This window comes from Cetorhinus maximus, chromosome 20 (assembly GCF_964194155.1).
Source record: "Cetorhinus maximus chromosome 20, sCetMax3.hap1.1, whole genome shotgun sequence".
Classification (NCBI taxonomy): domain Eukaryota; kingdom Metazoa; phylum Chordata; class Chondrichthyes; order Lamniformes; family Cetorhinidae; genus Cetorhinus; species Cetorhinus maximus.
In genome coordinates, this window is record NC_135898.1 from 70,528,783 (window position 1) to 70,545,217 (window position 16,435).

Below are 16,435 nucleotides of genomic sequence, written 5' to 3' on the forward strand. Positions count from 1 at the left end.
GTGGATTTCCACATTTAGCTGTGCATGTGCTTACACCAAAAATTGCTGTCCAATTTATTCCACAATAAAGCAATTTATTCCACAATGTTAGCCTCATCATTATTCCCAACACAAAACCTGGGTTCATTTCTTTAAAACTCAGTTTGTCACTACTGATGATATTCTATCAATGCTTTATTTTCATTGGTGATGAACTTTTCATTTTTTACATATTCAGAATCCATCCAGATGTTATTTTACCTCCCCAGTTACTTTGTTCTTCTTATTTTTATTCAAATTTGTTTGCCACAATCGCCTATTGTTTCTTCTGAGTTCCCAAATCATTGGGTTAATGGCTGTAACAAACACCTTCTCAATTTTAAATAATTTCAATCTACAAATTGTTTCTATGTTCCTCACAACAATCGGAATGGAACACATTTCATTAGAAAATTCTATATTTTATATCGAACCAGGAAAACACTCTTGTTTTAGGGAGCTAGGTAGAAAATTAGCAAGCAGGACCTCAAATGTAGTAATCGCCGGATTACTCCCAGTGCCACGTGCCAGTGAGTACAGAAGTAGGAGTATAAGGCAGATGAATGCATGGCTGGAAAAATGGTGCAGGAGGGAGGGCTTTAGAAACCTGGGACACTGGGACTGGCTCCAGGGGAAGATGGCACCTGTACAAGCCAAACGGGTTGCATCTGAACAGAGCCAGGACTGAATTCCTTGTGGGGCATTTTGCTAGTGCTGTTGGGATGGTTTTAAACTAACTCAGCGGGGGTGTGGGAACCAAGAGAAAATATTAGAGAGGAAAACCAAAATGTGAAAAATACTGGGAGGGACAGATAGCACGAGTATAGAGACTAGTAAGTTAATAGGTAAAGTCAGGGTAAGGGAGAAAGTAGCAAAATCTAAATCAGGGTTACTATGCATGTATGTGAATTCACGGAGTATAATAAATAAGATTGGGGAGTTACAGGTGCAGATTGCCATATGATGTTGTAGCGATAACAGAGACCTGGCTCAAGGAAGGGCAGAACTGGGGGGTTAAATATTCCTGGGTACAAGGTATTCAGAAAAGATAGGAAAGGAAGGAAAGGAGGAGGGGTAGCGGTATTGGTTAAGGAGAGCATTGCAGTGCTGGAGAAAGAGGATGTCCCAGAGGGTTCAAGGACAGAATCAATTTTGCTAGAGCTAAGGAACAAAAAGGGAGCAATTACAATGCCTTGTGTAGTCTATAGACAGCCAAATAGTGAGAGGGAAGTAGAAGAACAAATCTGCAGGGAAATTGCAGAGAGATGCAAGCATTATAGAGTAGTTATAATGGGTGACTTTAATTACCCGAATGTAGACTGGGACAGTGGTAGTATAAAGGGCCAAGAGGAGCAAAGGTTCCTAAATTGTGTTCGGGAGAATTTTCTACAGCAGTATATGTCCAATCCAACAAGAAAAGATGCACTGTTAGATCTGGTTCTTGGAAATCAGGTGGGCCAAGTAGACCAAGTGTCAGTGGGGGAACATTTAGGAGACAGTGATCATTGTATTGTACATTTTAGGATGATGATAGAAAAGGACAATAGGCAATACAGAGTAAGAATAATTAACTGGATGAGAGCTGACTTCAATAGGGCAAGAATGGAGCTGGGCCAGACAGACTGGAACGAAAAATTGGCATGTAGCTGAACAATGGGCTACCTTCAAAAAAGAATTGGTTTGGGTACAGTCAAGGTATAATCCATTGAAAGGGAAAGGTAGTGCAAACAAATCCAGAGCTCCCTGGATGAAAAAGGAGATAGAATTTAAGATAAAGAAGAAAAAGAGTGCTTATGACTGGTGTCAGGTAGAAAATACAATTGAGAACCAAGAGGAATACAGAAGGTTCAGAGAGGAGGTGAAAAAGCATATTAGAGAAGCAAGAGGGATTATGAGAAAAGACTGGCAGCCAACATAAACTGGAATCCCAAAGTCTTCTATTGGCATATAAATAATAAAAGGGTGGTAAAAGGAGGAATAGGGCCAATTAGGGACCTAAAAGGGAATTTACACATGGACGAAAGGGCCATGGCTGGGGTATTAAATGAATACTTTGCGTCTGTCTTTACCAAGGAGGTAGATGCTACCCAGGCCCTGGTGACAGATGAGGAAACTGTCACTAAAAGGGTTCAAAACTGATAAGGAGGAAATGTTGACTAGACTGTCAGTACTTAAACAAGAACAGAAAATGCTGGAAAAACTCAGCAGGTCTAACAGCATCTGTGGAGAGAAAAACAGAGTTAATGTTCCCAGTCCATATGACTCTTCTTCAGAGCGGAGCGGAGCAAACGGAGACTCTTCTTCATACGGACTGGAAACGTTAATTCTGTTTTTCTCTCCACAGATGCTGTTAGACCTGCTGAGTTTTTCCAACATTTTCTATTTTTGTTTCAGATTTCCAGCATCCGCAGTATTTTGCTTTTATGTCAGTACTTAAAGTTGACAAGGCACCGGGACCGGATGTGATGCATCCAAGGATATTGAAGGAAATGAGAATAGAAATTGCAGGGACACTGGTCTTTCAGTCTTCCCTAGACTCAAGGGAGGTGCCAGAGGAATGGAGAATTGCAAACATTACACCCTTGTTCAAAAAAGGTTGTAAGGATAAGCCCAGCTATTACAGATCAGTCAGTTTAACTTCAGTGGTGGGCAAGATTCTAGAAACAATTATTCGGGATGGAATTAATAGTCACATGGAAAAACATGGGTTGATAAGGAAGAGCCAGTATGGATTGCTAAAGGGAAATCATGTTTAACTAACTTGCTGGAGTTTTTTGAAGAGGTAACAGAAAAGGTCGATGAGGTTAATGCCATTGATGTGGTGTACATGGACTTTCAAAAGGCATTTGACACAGTGCCACACAACAGCCTTGTGGGAAAAGTTATTGCTCATGGAATAAAAGAGACAGTAGCAATATGGGTACAAAATTGGCTGAAAAATAGGAAGCAGAGAGTAATGGTGAATGGATATTTTTCAGGCTAGAGGAAGTGGAGATGTAGTGGAGTTCCCCAGGAGTTGGTATTAAGACCCTTGCTTTTCCTGATATATATTAATCATCTAAATCTTGGTGTAAAGGGGACAATTTCAAAGTTTGCGGATGATACGATGCTTGGGAATGTTGTGAACTGTGAGGAGGGTAGTGTGGAACTTCAAGAGGACATAGACAATTTGTCTATGTATTACACATGGCCCCTTCGTCCATGTGTAAATTGGACGGGCAGATAGGTGGCAGATGAAGTTCAATGCAGAGAAGTGTGAGGCGATGCATTTTTGTAGGAAGAACATGGACAGACGATATAAAATAAGGGGTGAAATTTTGAAGTGGGTGCAGGAGCAGAAAGACTTGGATGTATATGTGCATAGATCATTGAAGTTGGCAGGACGGGTGGAGAGAGCAGTTAATAAAGCATATAGTATCCTGGGCTTTATTAATAGGGGCATAGAGCTCAAGAACAGGGAGGTTAGATCTCAGCTGGAATATTGTGTACAGTTCTGGGCGCCACATTATAGGAAGGATGTGAACACATTAGAGAGAGTGCAGAAGAGGTTTACAAGAATGGTTCCAGGGATGAAAAACTTCAGCTATGAGGATAGATTGGAGAAGTTGGCACTGTTCTTCTTGGAGAGAAGAAGGCTAAGAGGAGATTTGATAGAGATGTTCAAAATCATGAGGGGGCTGGACAGAGTAGATAGGGAGAAGCTGTTCCCGCATGAAAAAGGATCAAGAACGAGAGGGCACAGATTTAAAGTGATTTGCAAAAGAAGCAAATGTGAAGTGAGAAAAAACCTTTTCACACAGCAAATGGTTCGGGACTGCCTGGAAGTATGGTGTAGGCAGGTTTAATCGAGGCATTCAAGAGGGCATTAGATTATTATTTGAATAGAAACAATGTGCAGAGGTACAGGGAAAAGGCAGGACAATGGCACTAGGTTGTAATGCTCATTTGGAGCACTGGTGTAGACACGATGGGCCGAATGGCCTTATTCTGTGCCGTTAAAATTCTGTGATTCTGAATTTGTTATCTATGTAGCTGTTACATCTTGATCAGGTTTTGGTTGTATTAGTTATTTTGAATGCTATTTTAATCATAAGAGCATAACAAAATAGCAAGCAAAGAAAGGCCATGTGGTCCATTAACCCATCTGAAGTCCATTATGGAGTTCCCCCTTCCCAGTCATTCACTTATTGATAGGCTGAATAAGCCCAAATAAACTAAGTAGGACAAAACAAATACACACAGTAGGGAGTAATGGATTACAAAATCTATGCTGTCAATGGATGCTAAGCCACATTGTAAGCAACATAACCATTAATTAAGTGGGCAATGTCAAGAGTGGTTTATTTTCAATAATCTAATAATTATTTCCTTATAACACATTTGTCTAAAATAATTGTGCTCTGGTCATCTTTTTCCCTGCACTGCTTAGTTTTCATCGCAGAGACACATTAATATGCACCACATAGAACTTTTTGGATATCCACCAAAAAGAATTTCACATGAGGTAAAACAGAAAAGCGTTTTTATTGTAAGGTTAAAAATCAGGAGAGGGTGGATATCAAATAAACTCTACTACCATTGATTCTTTCACAGATTATATATGTAGGCTTGCAACAACTCCAAGAGCTTTGCAAATATATATTAATATTTCCTAGAAAATAATGTTTCAATTGAAATTGATTTCTGTAAATGGCACATATTTAATAGTTGATTACTTTAATAGCATCACAAATTATCAAATTAAAGTTTATAATTTGTATTGAATTGGAAAAAAATTGAGCCCAACCTTTCAAATGCAACTCATGTTACAATCCTTTTTAATTAAAGATTTTTGAACAGTTTATCAAAACAAGAATAAGAGAAGAATATAAAGAGAAAAAGAGTAAACTACTTCAGGCCAAAGAAGAATTTAGAAAACTTCTAGAAGAATCCAAACTCACTCCCAGGTATGCCATTTCTAAATGCCATATGCAGAACATGGTCATTTAGATTTCTTATTTAAAGTATGTATTGGCTCCTTCATCATGAAAAATGCTGCTTTGTTTTAGTAAATAGGCAAATATCTTGGTTTCCAGGAAGATAAGCCAGATGTGGTTAGAATTGCAATTGAACATTATGCTGATAATTAGAGATCATCAAGTATTTTGTAGAACATGATGGTATTTGATCTGTTGGTAGCACATCAGATGTCACATCAAGGAAGGTAACAAATCTAGGTGCTGGATTTCATGGAGCACTGTAATCCTCCACAACATTGTCCCCCCTCCACCGGCTAACAAGTCAGTGGGGAGCATGACCAGGCAAAGATGCAGCCATTTTGACTGGAGGTGGGATTTTCAGCCCTAAGGGGCCAATCAGAGGCCAGCCGCTCTCCAGTAACAGCAGCGCCACAGGAAAGGTGGCTGCTGTTGGTACAGTACCCGGGGTTTGAGGAGGTGAGCTATGCTGGACCGCAACTTTGTGTTTGGGAGTGCCAAAGTTGGCAGGTCTCAGCGAGGGGGTTGGAGGGATACTGGAGTTTGAGAGGCCATAGGGGAGGGGGGCCTGCGGAGGGGCAGGTGGGTGTAACACTTTGGGGTGGGGGGGCTCTCTGATGGTCTCTGGGGGTTCATTAAAAAGGGACCCCACCCCCCTACCAGCACTCACGTAGGTAAACTTGTTGAATGCTTTTATTGTGTGCATCTTCCTCCACTGCTCGAAACCCGTGGTGACAAAATGAGACCTTCAATTGCCCCACTGGTGGGTGAGCCATCCAACAACACCCCTGCTTGCTAGTAAAATTGCAGTGGGGGCATGAGTGGACAGATAAGTTGCGAGCAGGCCGCCCACTGGATTTTACATGCCGGCCCACATTTCACACCCAGCAGTAATGGAGTGTAAAATCTAGCCCTAGGATTTCTATTATGAGCTAGTCCATAGTGCTCTCTATTTGTGCACCCTGCAAAAGTCAGCTTGCTTGTTTCCAATAGACTGAAATTTGGCTTTATGGGCAGAACTTTCCGTGCGCCCGAACCGAACGGGAGTAAAATAGTGCGTGATGATGTCGGGCAAGTGTCCCAATGTCATCGCACACTCTCGCGATATTTCACTCGGCGGGCACGCACGACTGGTGGCAGCGCGCACCCCGACAATTAAGAGGCCTATTAAGGTCCTTAATCAGTTAATTAAATGGAATTTTTCGCTGCCCATCCAAACATACGGTTGGCCGGTGGGCAAATAGGCCAAGCAGCCTCTGTACTTTTTGCAAAACCTCATCACGGGCAGGATGAGGTTTCGACCAGTGATTTTTTTAAAAATTAAAAATTTTAAAACTCAGTTTTAACATGTCCCTGCTCATGTGACAGAGTCACATGAGGGGACATGTTTCCCTTGTATTTCCATTCATTATTTTTCATGTTAAAAATCTTCAGCTCCCTGAGGCAGCTCTGTGCCTTCAGGGAGCTTTCACTGAGCATGCGCTGACTTCCACACTCGCCCTCCTCTCCCCCCGCCCCCCACCCCACCACCTAGGCAGCGCTGAGTGTTTCAGCATGCGATTCACGCTGGTAGGCCGTTAGTCGGCCAGCCAGCATGAAATCGCGATCAGGGCCCAATTGCAGGTGGCAGACTGTTGCGCGGCCCCGACGAGGGGAAAATTCTGCCCTACATCTTCAACATCTGAGATAATGGACCACAGGGTGAGCAGTAAACACTGCTACAAAGGTTAAAGAAGTAGTATGAGATGCAATTGTACTCCTGAACTCATTGAACTAGACAGAAAAAGTCCAAGTTTACAGAACAGACTAAAATCTAAGATTTAGGATCATTAAAGAAGAAAAATAATACAGAAGCAACAATGGATCAGATGGATTAGACATCATACATTATTTTACTTTCACCGATGCTCTGATTCTTTGTGATAACCCTACTTCTGCTTGAACCAGGAAATGATTCAGTTGTCACTTGCACATGTCTAGCTCTTGAAAAATAAAGCTCCCTTTTGATAGTTCTACCAGACATAGGCCAGGGTTTTCCCCTCGGCGATTTGGGGGCGGGGCCCGGTTGCCGAGGGGAAAATGACGCGGGATGACGTCGGAAGGAATCCCCGACATCATCCCGGTCCATTTAAATTTTTAGGAAGGCAGGCGGACAGCGAAATCAGCTGTCCACCCGCCGACCTGTCAATGGCCAATTGAGGCCATTAACAGGCTAATTAAAGTAATTAAAGACCTGTCCGTCCAACCTTAAGGCTGGCGGGCAGGCCAGGAGCCCCAGCAGGCTCCAGATTATTGATGAAACTTCATCCACTGGCGGGATGAAGTTTCATGTCTGTATTGTGAAAAACTAATAAAGTTTATATGTTCTTTATTAACATGTCCCATCTCGTGTGACATAGTCACATGAGGGGGACATGTTAATAATTTTTTAATGTTTCTATGTTTAATGTTTTTGACACTGTCAGTATTCTCCCTGAGACAGGACTTTGCCTCAGGGAGAAGTGCGCACTTTGACAGATGGGGAACCCCTCCTCCCCTCCCCCGGAACAGGAAGCGCATAGCGCTTCTTGTCGGGAATGCCGCCAGGCCTGCCCACTTAAAATGGCAGCGGGCCCCATTTCAGTGGTGGGGGTCGGTTGGCCGCCTGCTGCCGAGCCGGTGGGGCCCGCATGCCATCCGAGGGCAAAATTCTGCCCATAGTGTTTGCCTGTTTGAACAGGAAGCCCCTAATGGTGCATCAGTCAGAAACAATTAGTGAATACATGCTATGTTTGAAATCATTGACTGAACTTGTATTCTAATGCCCTTTAGGGAAGGAAATCTGCCATCCATACCTGATCTCACCTACCTGTGACTCCAGACCCACAGCATTGTGATTGACTCTTAAATGACCTCTGAACGAGAGCAATTAGGGATGGGCAATAGCCAGTGACATCCACATCCCAAGAATGAATAATTTTTTAAAAACTATAGATTCCCCTCAAGAACTGTTATCTAAATTCTATTTTAAAAATGCAATGCACTTGTATAGATTTAAAAATGCAGACTCTTGGCCCACGAATTTGGACTCTGTAGCACTGCTGGCGTTGGCGCCACAGGAGCCCTGAAGGCTGAAAATGCCACAGACCATGCTTCCTGCCACTTCTAGTGCAGCCATGCAGCGCCCCATGCTATGATGGGTGCTAGTGCAAGCGTGCCATACATGCCCTGGAAGCATCAGGAGTAGTCCCACCATGAAGCCAGTCATGCACATTTCAGAAACTTGGTCTGTGCATGTGCACTGAATGCTTGTGTTAATCACTCTTTAACTGAACTGGCGTTATTTAAAGGGCCAGGCATCCAACCTGTAGGCGAGTTGCTTTTGACTTATCTCTGCTGCGGCAAAGTTTGCGTAAGTGCTGTGGCTTGTATTTGAAGTTTTTCTACTGAGCTGCTAGATATATTCAGGGAGGCCAGAGGATTTGGTAAGCCGACTCTGCATGAGGCAGTGCCGCTGCGTCTGTGGTAAGATTAAGAAATCAATCAGAGGCAAAGCGAAGTGGAAGGAGGATGAGGGCTCTGCACAGAAGACCCAATCCACCTCGGATTTTACAAGAGTACTTGTCTTATTTCCACCTTGGAGTAGTGTCTAAGGTGATTCAGGTTCAACAAGGAGGTGGTCAAAGAACTATGCCATCATCTTCAACACAGTCTGGAGCCTTACACCAGGGTCAGTGACCAAAGGGGGTCACAGTGACATTAAACTTCCATGTATGCAGACTTTCCAGATGGGACTGGGCAACATATCCAACATCTCCCTGTACATCATCCTGGAGGCTATGGAGCCAACTATGCCAAAAGAAGTGAAAATATCATTTTCCTCCCTCAGCAGGGAAAACAGTTTGAGAGGGCATGTGGCTTTTCCAGGACAACAGGATTTCTGATGATGCAGGCCACCACCAACTGCACGCACGTGATCTTGCAGCCTCTCCCCTGACTCATGTTTTTGGGGAGAGGTATAGGAATTGCAAGGACTACCACTCAACTAATAATTAATGTGCAGTTGGCGTTTGACCATGCACAGTACATCATGTCAGTGAATGCCTGCTATCCTGCCAGCAGCCACTTGGCTTTCATCCTGAAGCAGTCTGCCATTTCCGCCATGTTTGCACCTCCAAGAACAACCAGAGGACAGCTGCTCAGGGACAAAGGCAGCCTTTACACATACCTCATGACACCATCCCCCACCCCTGCCATGCAACCACATGAGGACAGTGGGCATATAATGCAAGTAATGGAGTCACCAGGAACATTGTGGAACAGACTATTGGCATGCTGAAGCAATGCTCATGATGCCTGACCCACTGTGGATAGCCCTCCAGTACACAGTGGAGTGGGTGTCCAAGTTCTGATTGTCAGCTGCATCCTTCATAACATCACCATCATAAAGGCACGGCCATTGCCACCAGCAATCTGGAGGCCACCTTGAGATGAGGAGGAGGAGGCAGACCCCTTCACTCCAGAGAGGCTGTCCGAGAGGGCCAGATCAGAATCTGGTTCCCATAGGCAAACTTCTCTTTTATTACCTTGGATCCGCCATTTCTGACCCCTGTCCAACGTGCTGCAATAAAAGCCACCAAAACATTTTCATTAGCATCTTGCTGCCACAGCAAGTCCAATGACAGAAACAAAATTGAACTATTAACCCTGTACATTCCCAGGGGTGCTGGTAGAGTGGCTGTGGTGGCTGTCTTGTTGAGAGAGGACAACAGCTTCATGCGCCACAGAGCCATTGGCATTCTAGTGGCATCTCAGCAATCTTAGAAATCTGCTGGAGCACAGATTGCTGGTCTGTTATGAGAGTCTCTATGTACCTTTAGCAACAAGATCCACAGCTTGACAGCAAGCATGGACATCATGAGCTCCTTCTGAGCTTCCATTGCAGCACTGAGACATTGAGACATTTTACCCACTGGCCACGATGGCGGGTTTTCATGCCGTATTATCCCAAACTCACCTCATTATTTATGCATTCCTGGGAAACACGCCGTTTCCATGGAGGGCAGGCTCTCATTTGCCCGCCCGCCATCACCTCGCCACTTTATCTCGCTAGGCGCCATGTTTAAAGTGCAGCTGCGCGCGCACGTCTCAGTGCTTCCAGACCATGACTCTTGCAGGGAAAGTATCCATGAAGGGAAAGGAGACTGCAGCCCAGAGGTTTAGTAACACATCACTGGAATGCCTTTTGCATGCTGTGGAGGCCTGCTGTGATGTCCTCTACCCCAGCTCTGGCCGCAGGATGGGCAGTGGCATAACCAACCAGGCTTGTGAGGTGGTGGCAGCTGTGGTCAGTGCCAACGCCCTTCAGAAGAGGGCAGCCACCTAGTGCCGCAAGAGGATGAATGATCTCCTCTGTTCCGCCAGGATAAGTCACCCTTCTCACACTATCAACTCACACACTGACAAACCCATCACGCATCCACAGGGATCCCACTCACTGCCATTTCAAGGGACATCACCATTCACTCTCTCACACGCACCTTCATTGTCCTCATTCCATTAATGGGACTACTCACCACCCACACATGCCACGCATACTTATCACCTGGTCAGGCAGGCATCCTGCTTACACTCTCTCCATTTCTATTCATGCAGGACAAGCTGCCACACAACAACAGGGAGAGGTCGCAGACCGATGGAGGAATGCCTGAAGTTAAGGTCCTCACAGACTTTGAAAACAAAGCCATCCTGCTGGCTGGAGATGATCCCGACCGGTCCTGTGCTGATGGTGAGGTTGGCGGTGCTCTACCAAGTGAGGGTCCAGTAGTGCAAAATCCATCAGACAACCATGCTGTGAGTGATGTGTCTTCTTTCACAGGCCACTGCCATGCACTAATGATCTCTCCTTGCTTCCACAGGCACATCTGAAAATAGCCGACGGAGTCCATGACACAAGGCTTCCAATCAAGGCCAGAAGAAACCTCTGAAGAAGAATCTGAAGGCAGCCTCCTTGAAGTCCCATTACAGCACTTACCCACACCTTCCACCAGCACAGAGACACACTCCTCAATGGGACCTAGCTTTAAAATAGCCTCGGGATCACAAGCTGGTGAGCACATCGCACTGTCTGATCCACAGCAGGCGGCGGCAGGGACTTCCCAGGTCTCCAACACTCAGAGGACTGCTGGAGGCCAGAAATTTGCTGAGTCCGAGTCAGAAGACGCGCATCTGGACTCGATCATGTCACAGTAGCTGGAGCTGCAAAGGCAAACCAGGGAACAACAGGAAGGGATGTTGTAGTAATTATAGTTTTATTTAGTGTGTAATGTACCTTTAAGAATAATACTTGTTAAGGAAGATCACATGACCTGTAATAAACAATAGGAGAGTGGCACGGGATACCTCAAAGTCAGTGTAGAGATAGAATTGGAATTGAAATCACACATGTAGTTGCTGCTCAGTATGTTGTAAATAAACTTAATGTTTCCACCCAAGAAGTTTCTGCAGATCAACTCTATCAATAGTAGCAACTTGGCCACCATTATAACAAACTGGCGACGAGGATAAAACAGGATCGAACAAAAGAAATCAAGTTAGAAAGAAATCAGCACTGTACCTTGCCCAGTGATTGTAAGTAGCAAGCTCCGTTAGAATTGAAGAATTTATCCTGTCTCAAAATGCCACAATTTGGGAGAATTGATCATTTTGAACCAGCCACAGACGATTAGTCTCATTTCATAGAACACCTCATGTTCTTTTTTCAAGTGAACGAGATTACAGCCCACCAAGTGCACGCCTTTTATTTTCTTTTATTCATTCATGGGATGTGGGCTTCGCTGGCTGGGCCAGCATTTATTGACCATCTCTAGTTGTCCTTGAGAAGGTGGTGGTGAGCTGCCTTCTTGAACTGCTGCAGTCCATGTGGTATAGGTACACCATAGTGCTGTTAGGAAGAGAGTTCCAGGATTTTGACCCAGTGAAGAAACGGCGATATATTCCAAGTCAGGATGGGGAGTGGCTTGGAGGGGAACTTCCAGGTGGTGGTGTTCCCATGTATCTGCCCTTGTCCTTCTAGATGGTGGTGGTCATGGGTTTGGAGGTGTTGGCTCAGGAACCTTGGTGAATCCCTGCAGTGCATCTTGTAGATGGTACACACTGCTGCTACTGTGCATCAATGGTGGAGGGAGTGAATGTTTGTGGATGGGTACCAATCAAGCTGGTTGCTTTGTCCTGGATGGTGTCAAGCTTCTTGAATGTTGTGGGAGCTGCATTCATCCAGCAGGTGGGGAGTATTCCATCACACCAGTGGGGCAGGACATACCCAGGGATGGTGATGGTGGTATCTGGGACATTATCTGTAAGGTATGATTCCGTGAGGATGACTATGTCAGGCTGTTGCTTAACTAGTCTGTGAGACAGCTCTCCCAATTTTGGCACTAGCTCCCAGATGTTAGTAAGGAGGACTTTGCAGGGTCGACAGGGCTGAGGTTGCCTTTGTCGTTTCGGTTGCCTAGGTCAATGCCAGGTGCTACATCCGGCTTCATTCATTTTTTGTGACTTTGTAGCAGTTTGTTACAACTGAGTGGCTCGCTCGACCATTTCAGAGGGCATTTAAGAGTCAACCACATTGCTGTGAATCTGGAGTCACATCTAGGCCTAACGGACAGATTTCCTTCCCTAAAGGACATTAGTGAACCAGATGGGTTTTTACAACAATCGACAATGGTTTCATGGTCATCATCAGACTTTTAATTCCAGATTTTATTGAATTCAAATTCCACCATCTGCCATGACGGGACTTGAACCCCGGTCCCCAGAGTTTTCCAGCTGACGTGGGCGGACGATCCAGCAGGGGTGTCGGGGGGGCTGCGATTACAGCGGGCTGGTCTAATAGTGACATGCAGACATATTAAAATGAGGTTCCCGATGCCTGATGGCAGGAAACGCGGCCTGTCGTTGGCAGGCTGAGTGGATGATCACAAACTGGTTTCATGCTGTCATAAAACTGGTCGCGCCATATTGCCCGCTCACGTCACCAAACACGCCCGCCGCCGGGGGACACGGAGAGTCCTGGCCATTGTTCTTCATTTATTTGTTCACATTATATGGGCGTCACTGGCTGGGCCAGCATTTATTGCTCGTTCCTAATTGCCCTTGAGAAGGTGGTGGTGAGCCGCATTCTTGAACTGCTGCAGTCCATGTAGTTTAGGTATACCCATAATGCTGTTATAAAGCAAGTTCCAGGACTTTGTCCCTGTGACAGTACAGAATTAAGTCCCAATAATGTGTGACGTAGAAGGGAACATGCAAGTGGAGGTGTTCCCCTGGATCTGCTGCCCTTGTCCTTCTCGATGGTAGAGGTCGTGGGTTTGGAAGGCGCTGTGGGAGGAGCCTTGGTGAGTTACTGCAGTGCATCTTATAGATGGTACACAGTACTGCTGCCATTCAGTGGTGGAGGGAGTGAATGTTTAAGGTGGTGGACGGGAAGTCAGTCAAGCCAGCTGCTTTGTTCTGGATGATGTTCTTCTTCTTGAGTGTTGTTGGAGCTGCACTCATCCAGGCAAGTGGAGAGTATTCCATCACACTCCTGACTTGTACCTTGTAGATTATGGACAGGCTTTGGGGAGTCAGGAGTTGAGTTACTCACTGCAGGACCCCTACCCTGTGACCTGCTCTTTTAGCCACATATTTATATGGCTGGTACAGTTCAGTTTCTGGTTAATGGTAACCCCCAGGATGTTGATAGTGGGGGATTCAGCGATGATAATGCCATTGAATGTCAAGGGGTGTTGGTAGATTCTCTCTTGTTGAAGATGGTCATTGCCTGGCACTTGTGTGATGTGAATGTTATTTGCCACATAGCAGCCCATACTTGAATGTTGTCCAGGTCTTGCTGCAGATGGACACGGACTGTTTCAGTACCTGAGGAGTCATGAGTGGTGCTGAACATTGTGCAATCATCAGCGAATATCCCCACTTCTAAGCTTATGATGGAAAGAAGGTCTTTGATTAAGGAGCAGAAGATGGTTGAGCCTAGGACACTACACTGAGGAACTCCTGCAGTGATGTCCTGGGACTGAGATGATTGACTTCAAACAACCAAAACCATCTTCCCTTGTGCTAGGTATGACTCCGACCAGCGGAGAGTTTTCCCCCTGATTCCTTTTGACTTCAGTTTTGCTTGGGCTCCTTGATGCCACACTCAGTCAAATGCTGTCTTGATGTCAAGGGCAGTCATTCTTACCTGACCTCTGGAGTTCAGTTCTTTTATCCATGTTTGGACCAAGGCTGTAATAAAGTAAGGAGCTGAATGGTCCAGGCAGAATCCAAACTGAGCGTCAGTGAGCAGGTTATTGCTGAGCAAGTGCTGCTTGATAGCAGTGTCAGTGACCCCTTCAGTCACTTAGCTGGTGATTGAGAGTGGACCAATGGGGCAGTAATTCGTCAGGTTGGATTTATCCTGCTTTTTCTGGACAGGGCACACTGGGACAGTTTTCCACATAGCCGGGTAGATGCCAATGTTGTAGTTGTACTGGAATAGCTTGGCTAGGGGCATGGCAAGTTCTGGAATACAAGTCTTCAGTCCTCTTGCTGGAATGTTGTCAGGGCCCATAGCGTTTTGAGAATCCAGTACCTTCAGCCATTTCTTGATTACGTGCAATGAACTGAATTGGCTGAAAAGTGGCATCTGTGATGCTGGGGACCTCAGGAGAATGCCGAGATAAACCATCCACTCGGCTGGCTGAAGATGGCTGCTGATGCTTCAGCCTTGTCTTTTGCACTGATGTGCTGGACTCCCCTGACATTGAGGATGGGGATATTTGTGGAGCCTTCTCTTCCAGTTAGTTGTCTAATTGTTGTTGTGGTAAAAAATGACCCCGCTTGAGTCTGCTGGATTTAACAAGCAAAGAGGTTTGCTTCAAGCACTTGCAATGGAGAGAGAGAACATCAGCCAGCCCAAGGAACCTCTCTCAAAGCTACAGGGTTTTCAGCACATATTTATTGTCCCTAACTTCCTACTTTTTGTTACAATGTTTCGCAATAAGTTTTTAACTAACCATATCATTTCATCAGCAGGTGTTCCCATTATCTCCTTCTTCTGTATAACAATGAATAGCCTGTTTATACACACTGTTAAGGCAGTAATTGCTAGCTACAAAGCCAGCTTTGGTCAAAGCATCCCATCATCCCTAGGAAAAGAACCTTTATAACTACGGCACTTACTTTAAGCAAGTAAAGCATTTTAATATTAATTCTACAAGTACAATGCCACTGGTTCCCACTTCAATTGTCCACCACCATTCACGGCTTGATGTGCAGGACTTCAGTGCTTAAATTTGATCCGTTGGTTGTGGGGTTGTTTAGCTCTGTTGATCGCATTTCACTTCCTCTGTTTGGCATGCAAGTAGTCCTGTAGCTTCACCGGGTTGACACTTCATTTTTAAGTATGCCTGGTGCTGCTCCTGGCATGCCCTCCTACACTCTTCATTGAATCAGAGTTGATCCCCTGGCTTGATGGTAATGGTAGAGTGGGGGATATGCCAGGCCATGAGGTTACAGATTGTGGCTGAGTACAATTCTGCTGCTGCTGATAGCTTGCAGCATCTCATGGATACCCAGTTTTGAATTGCTAGATCTGTTTGAAATCTATCCCAATTCATTTCATGGTTGTGTCACACAACACAATAGAGGGTATCCTCAATGTGAAGATGGGACCTCATCTCCACAAGGACTATGCAGTGGTCACTCCTACCAACACTGCCATGGACAGATGCACCTGTGACAGGTAGATTGGTGAGGACAAGGTTAAGTAGGTTTTCCCTTCTTGTTGATTCCCTCGCCACCTGCCACAGACCTAGATATGCAACTAGGTCCTTCAGGACTCGGCCAGACTCAGTCAGTCGTGGTGCTACCAGCCCACTCTTGGTGGTGGACATTGAAGCCCCTCACCCAGAGTACATTTTGTGCCATTGCCACTATCACTGCTTCTTCCAATTGGTGTTCAACATTGTTATGACCGGGTGAGAAAGAATGAGTTGGCTCCCCTTTTTTGCAACCCCCTCAGTTGGTCGCAACAAAAGTTTCTTTGAAATTCTTTTCCACCTGGACATCTTTTCCAGTCCGAATGCATTTACTTTTGAACAAGGTTTTCTTGAGTCAAAGAAAGAGTAAGTTTATTAGTCACTAAAATCTAAGGAAAAATCATAAAAACACAACACACATTCACCTAGATCAGAAAAGAAAGTTAAGAGTCCAAATAAAAGTTAAAAGAATATATGTGTAAGTCCTTGGCTTGTCCATAAGGTGTAGCTTGTGGAACGTTGCGGCCGTTAAATTAGGTGATTTCGATAGAAGTCTGAGTTAGTTCAGTTTTGCACTTTGTTGAAGATACCCTTTGATTGTTTCCACAGAGAGGGAGAGAGAGATAGAGAGAGAGATTACCTGCTTGTCTCTGCAGGGGT

At 45.1% G+C, this 16,435-nt stretch overlaps 1 protein-coding gene across 1 annotated transcript in view; it reads left to right on the forward strand.

Annotated features, from left to right (window-relative positions):
* The window catches only part of tcerg1l (transcription elongation regulator 1 like), a 345,583-nt gene that overhangs the window by 179,538 nt on the left and 149,610 nt on the right, over positions 1-16,435 (forward strand). Inside the window, exon 8 of the mRNA XM_078565305.1 lies at positions 4,846-4,964. Coding sequence (XP_078421431.1) covers positions 4,846-4,964 — 119 coding nt within the window. The remainder of the gene's footprint in view (positions 1-4,845; positions 4,965-16,435) is intronic.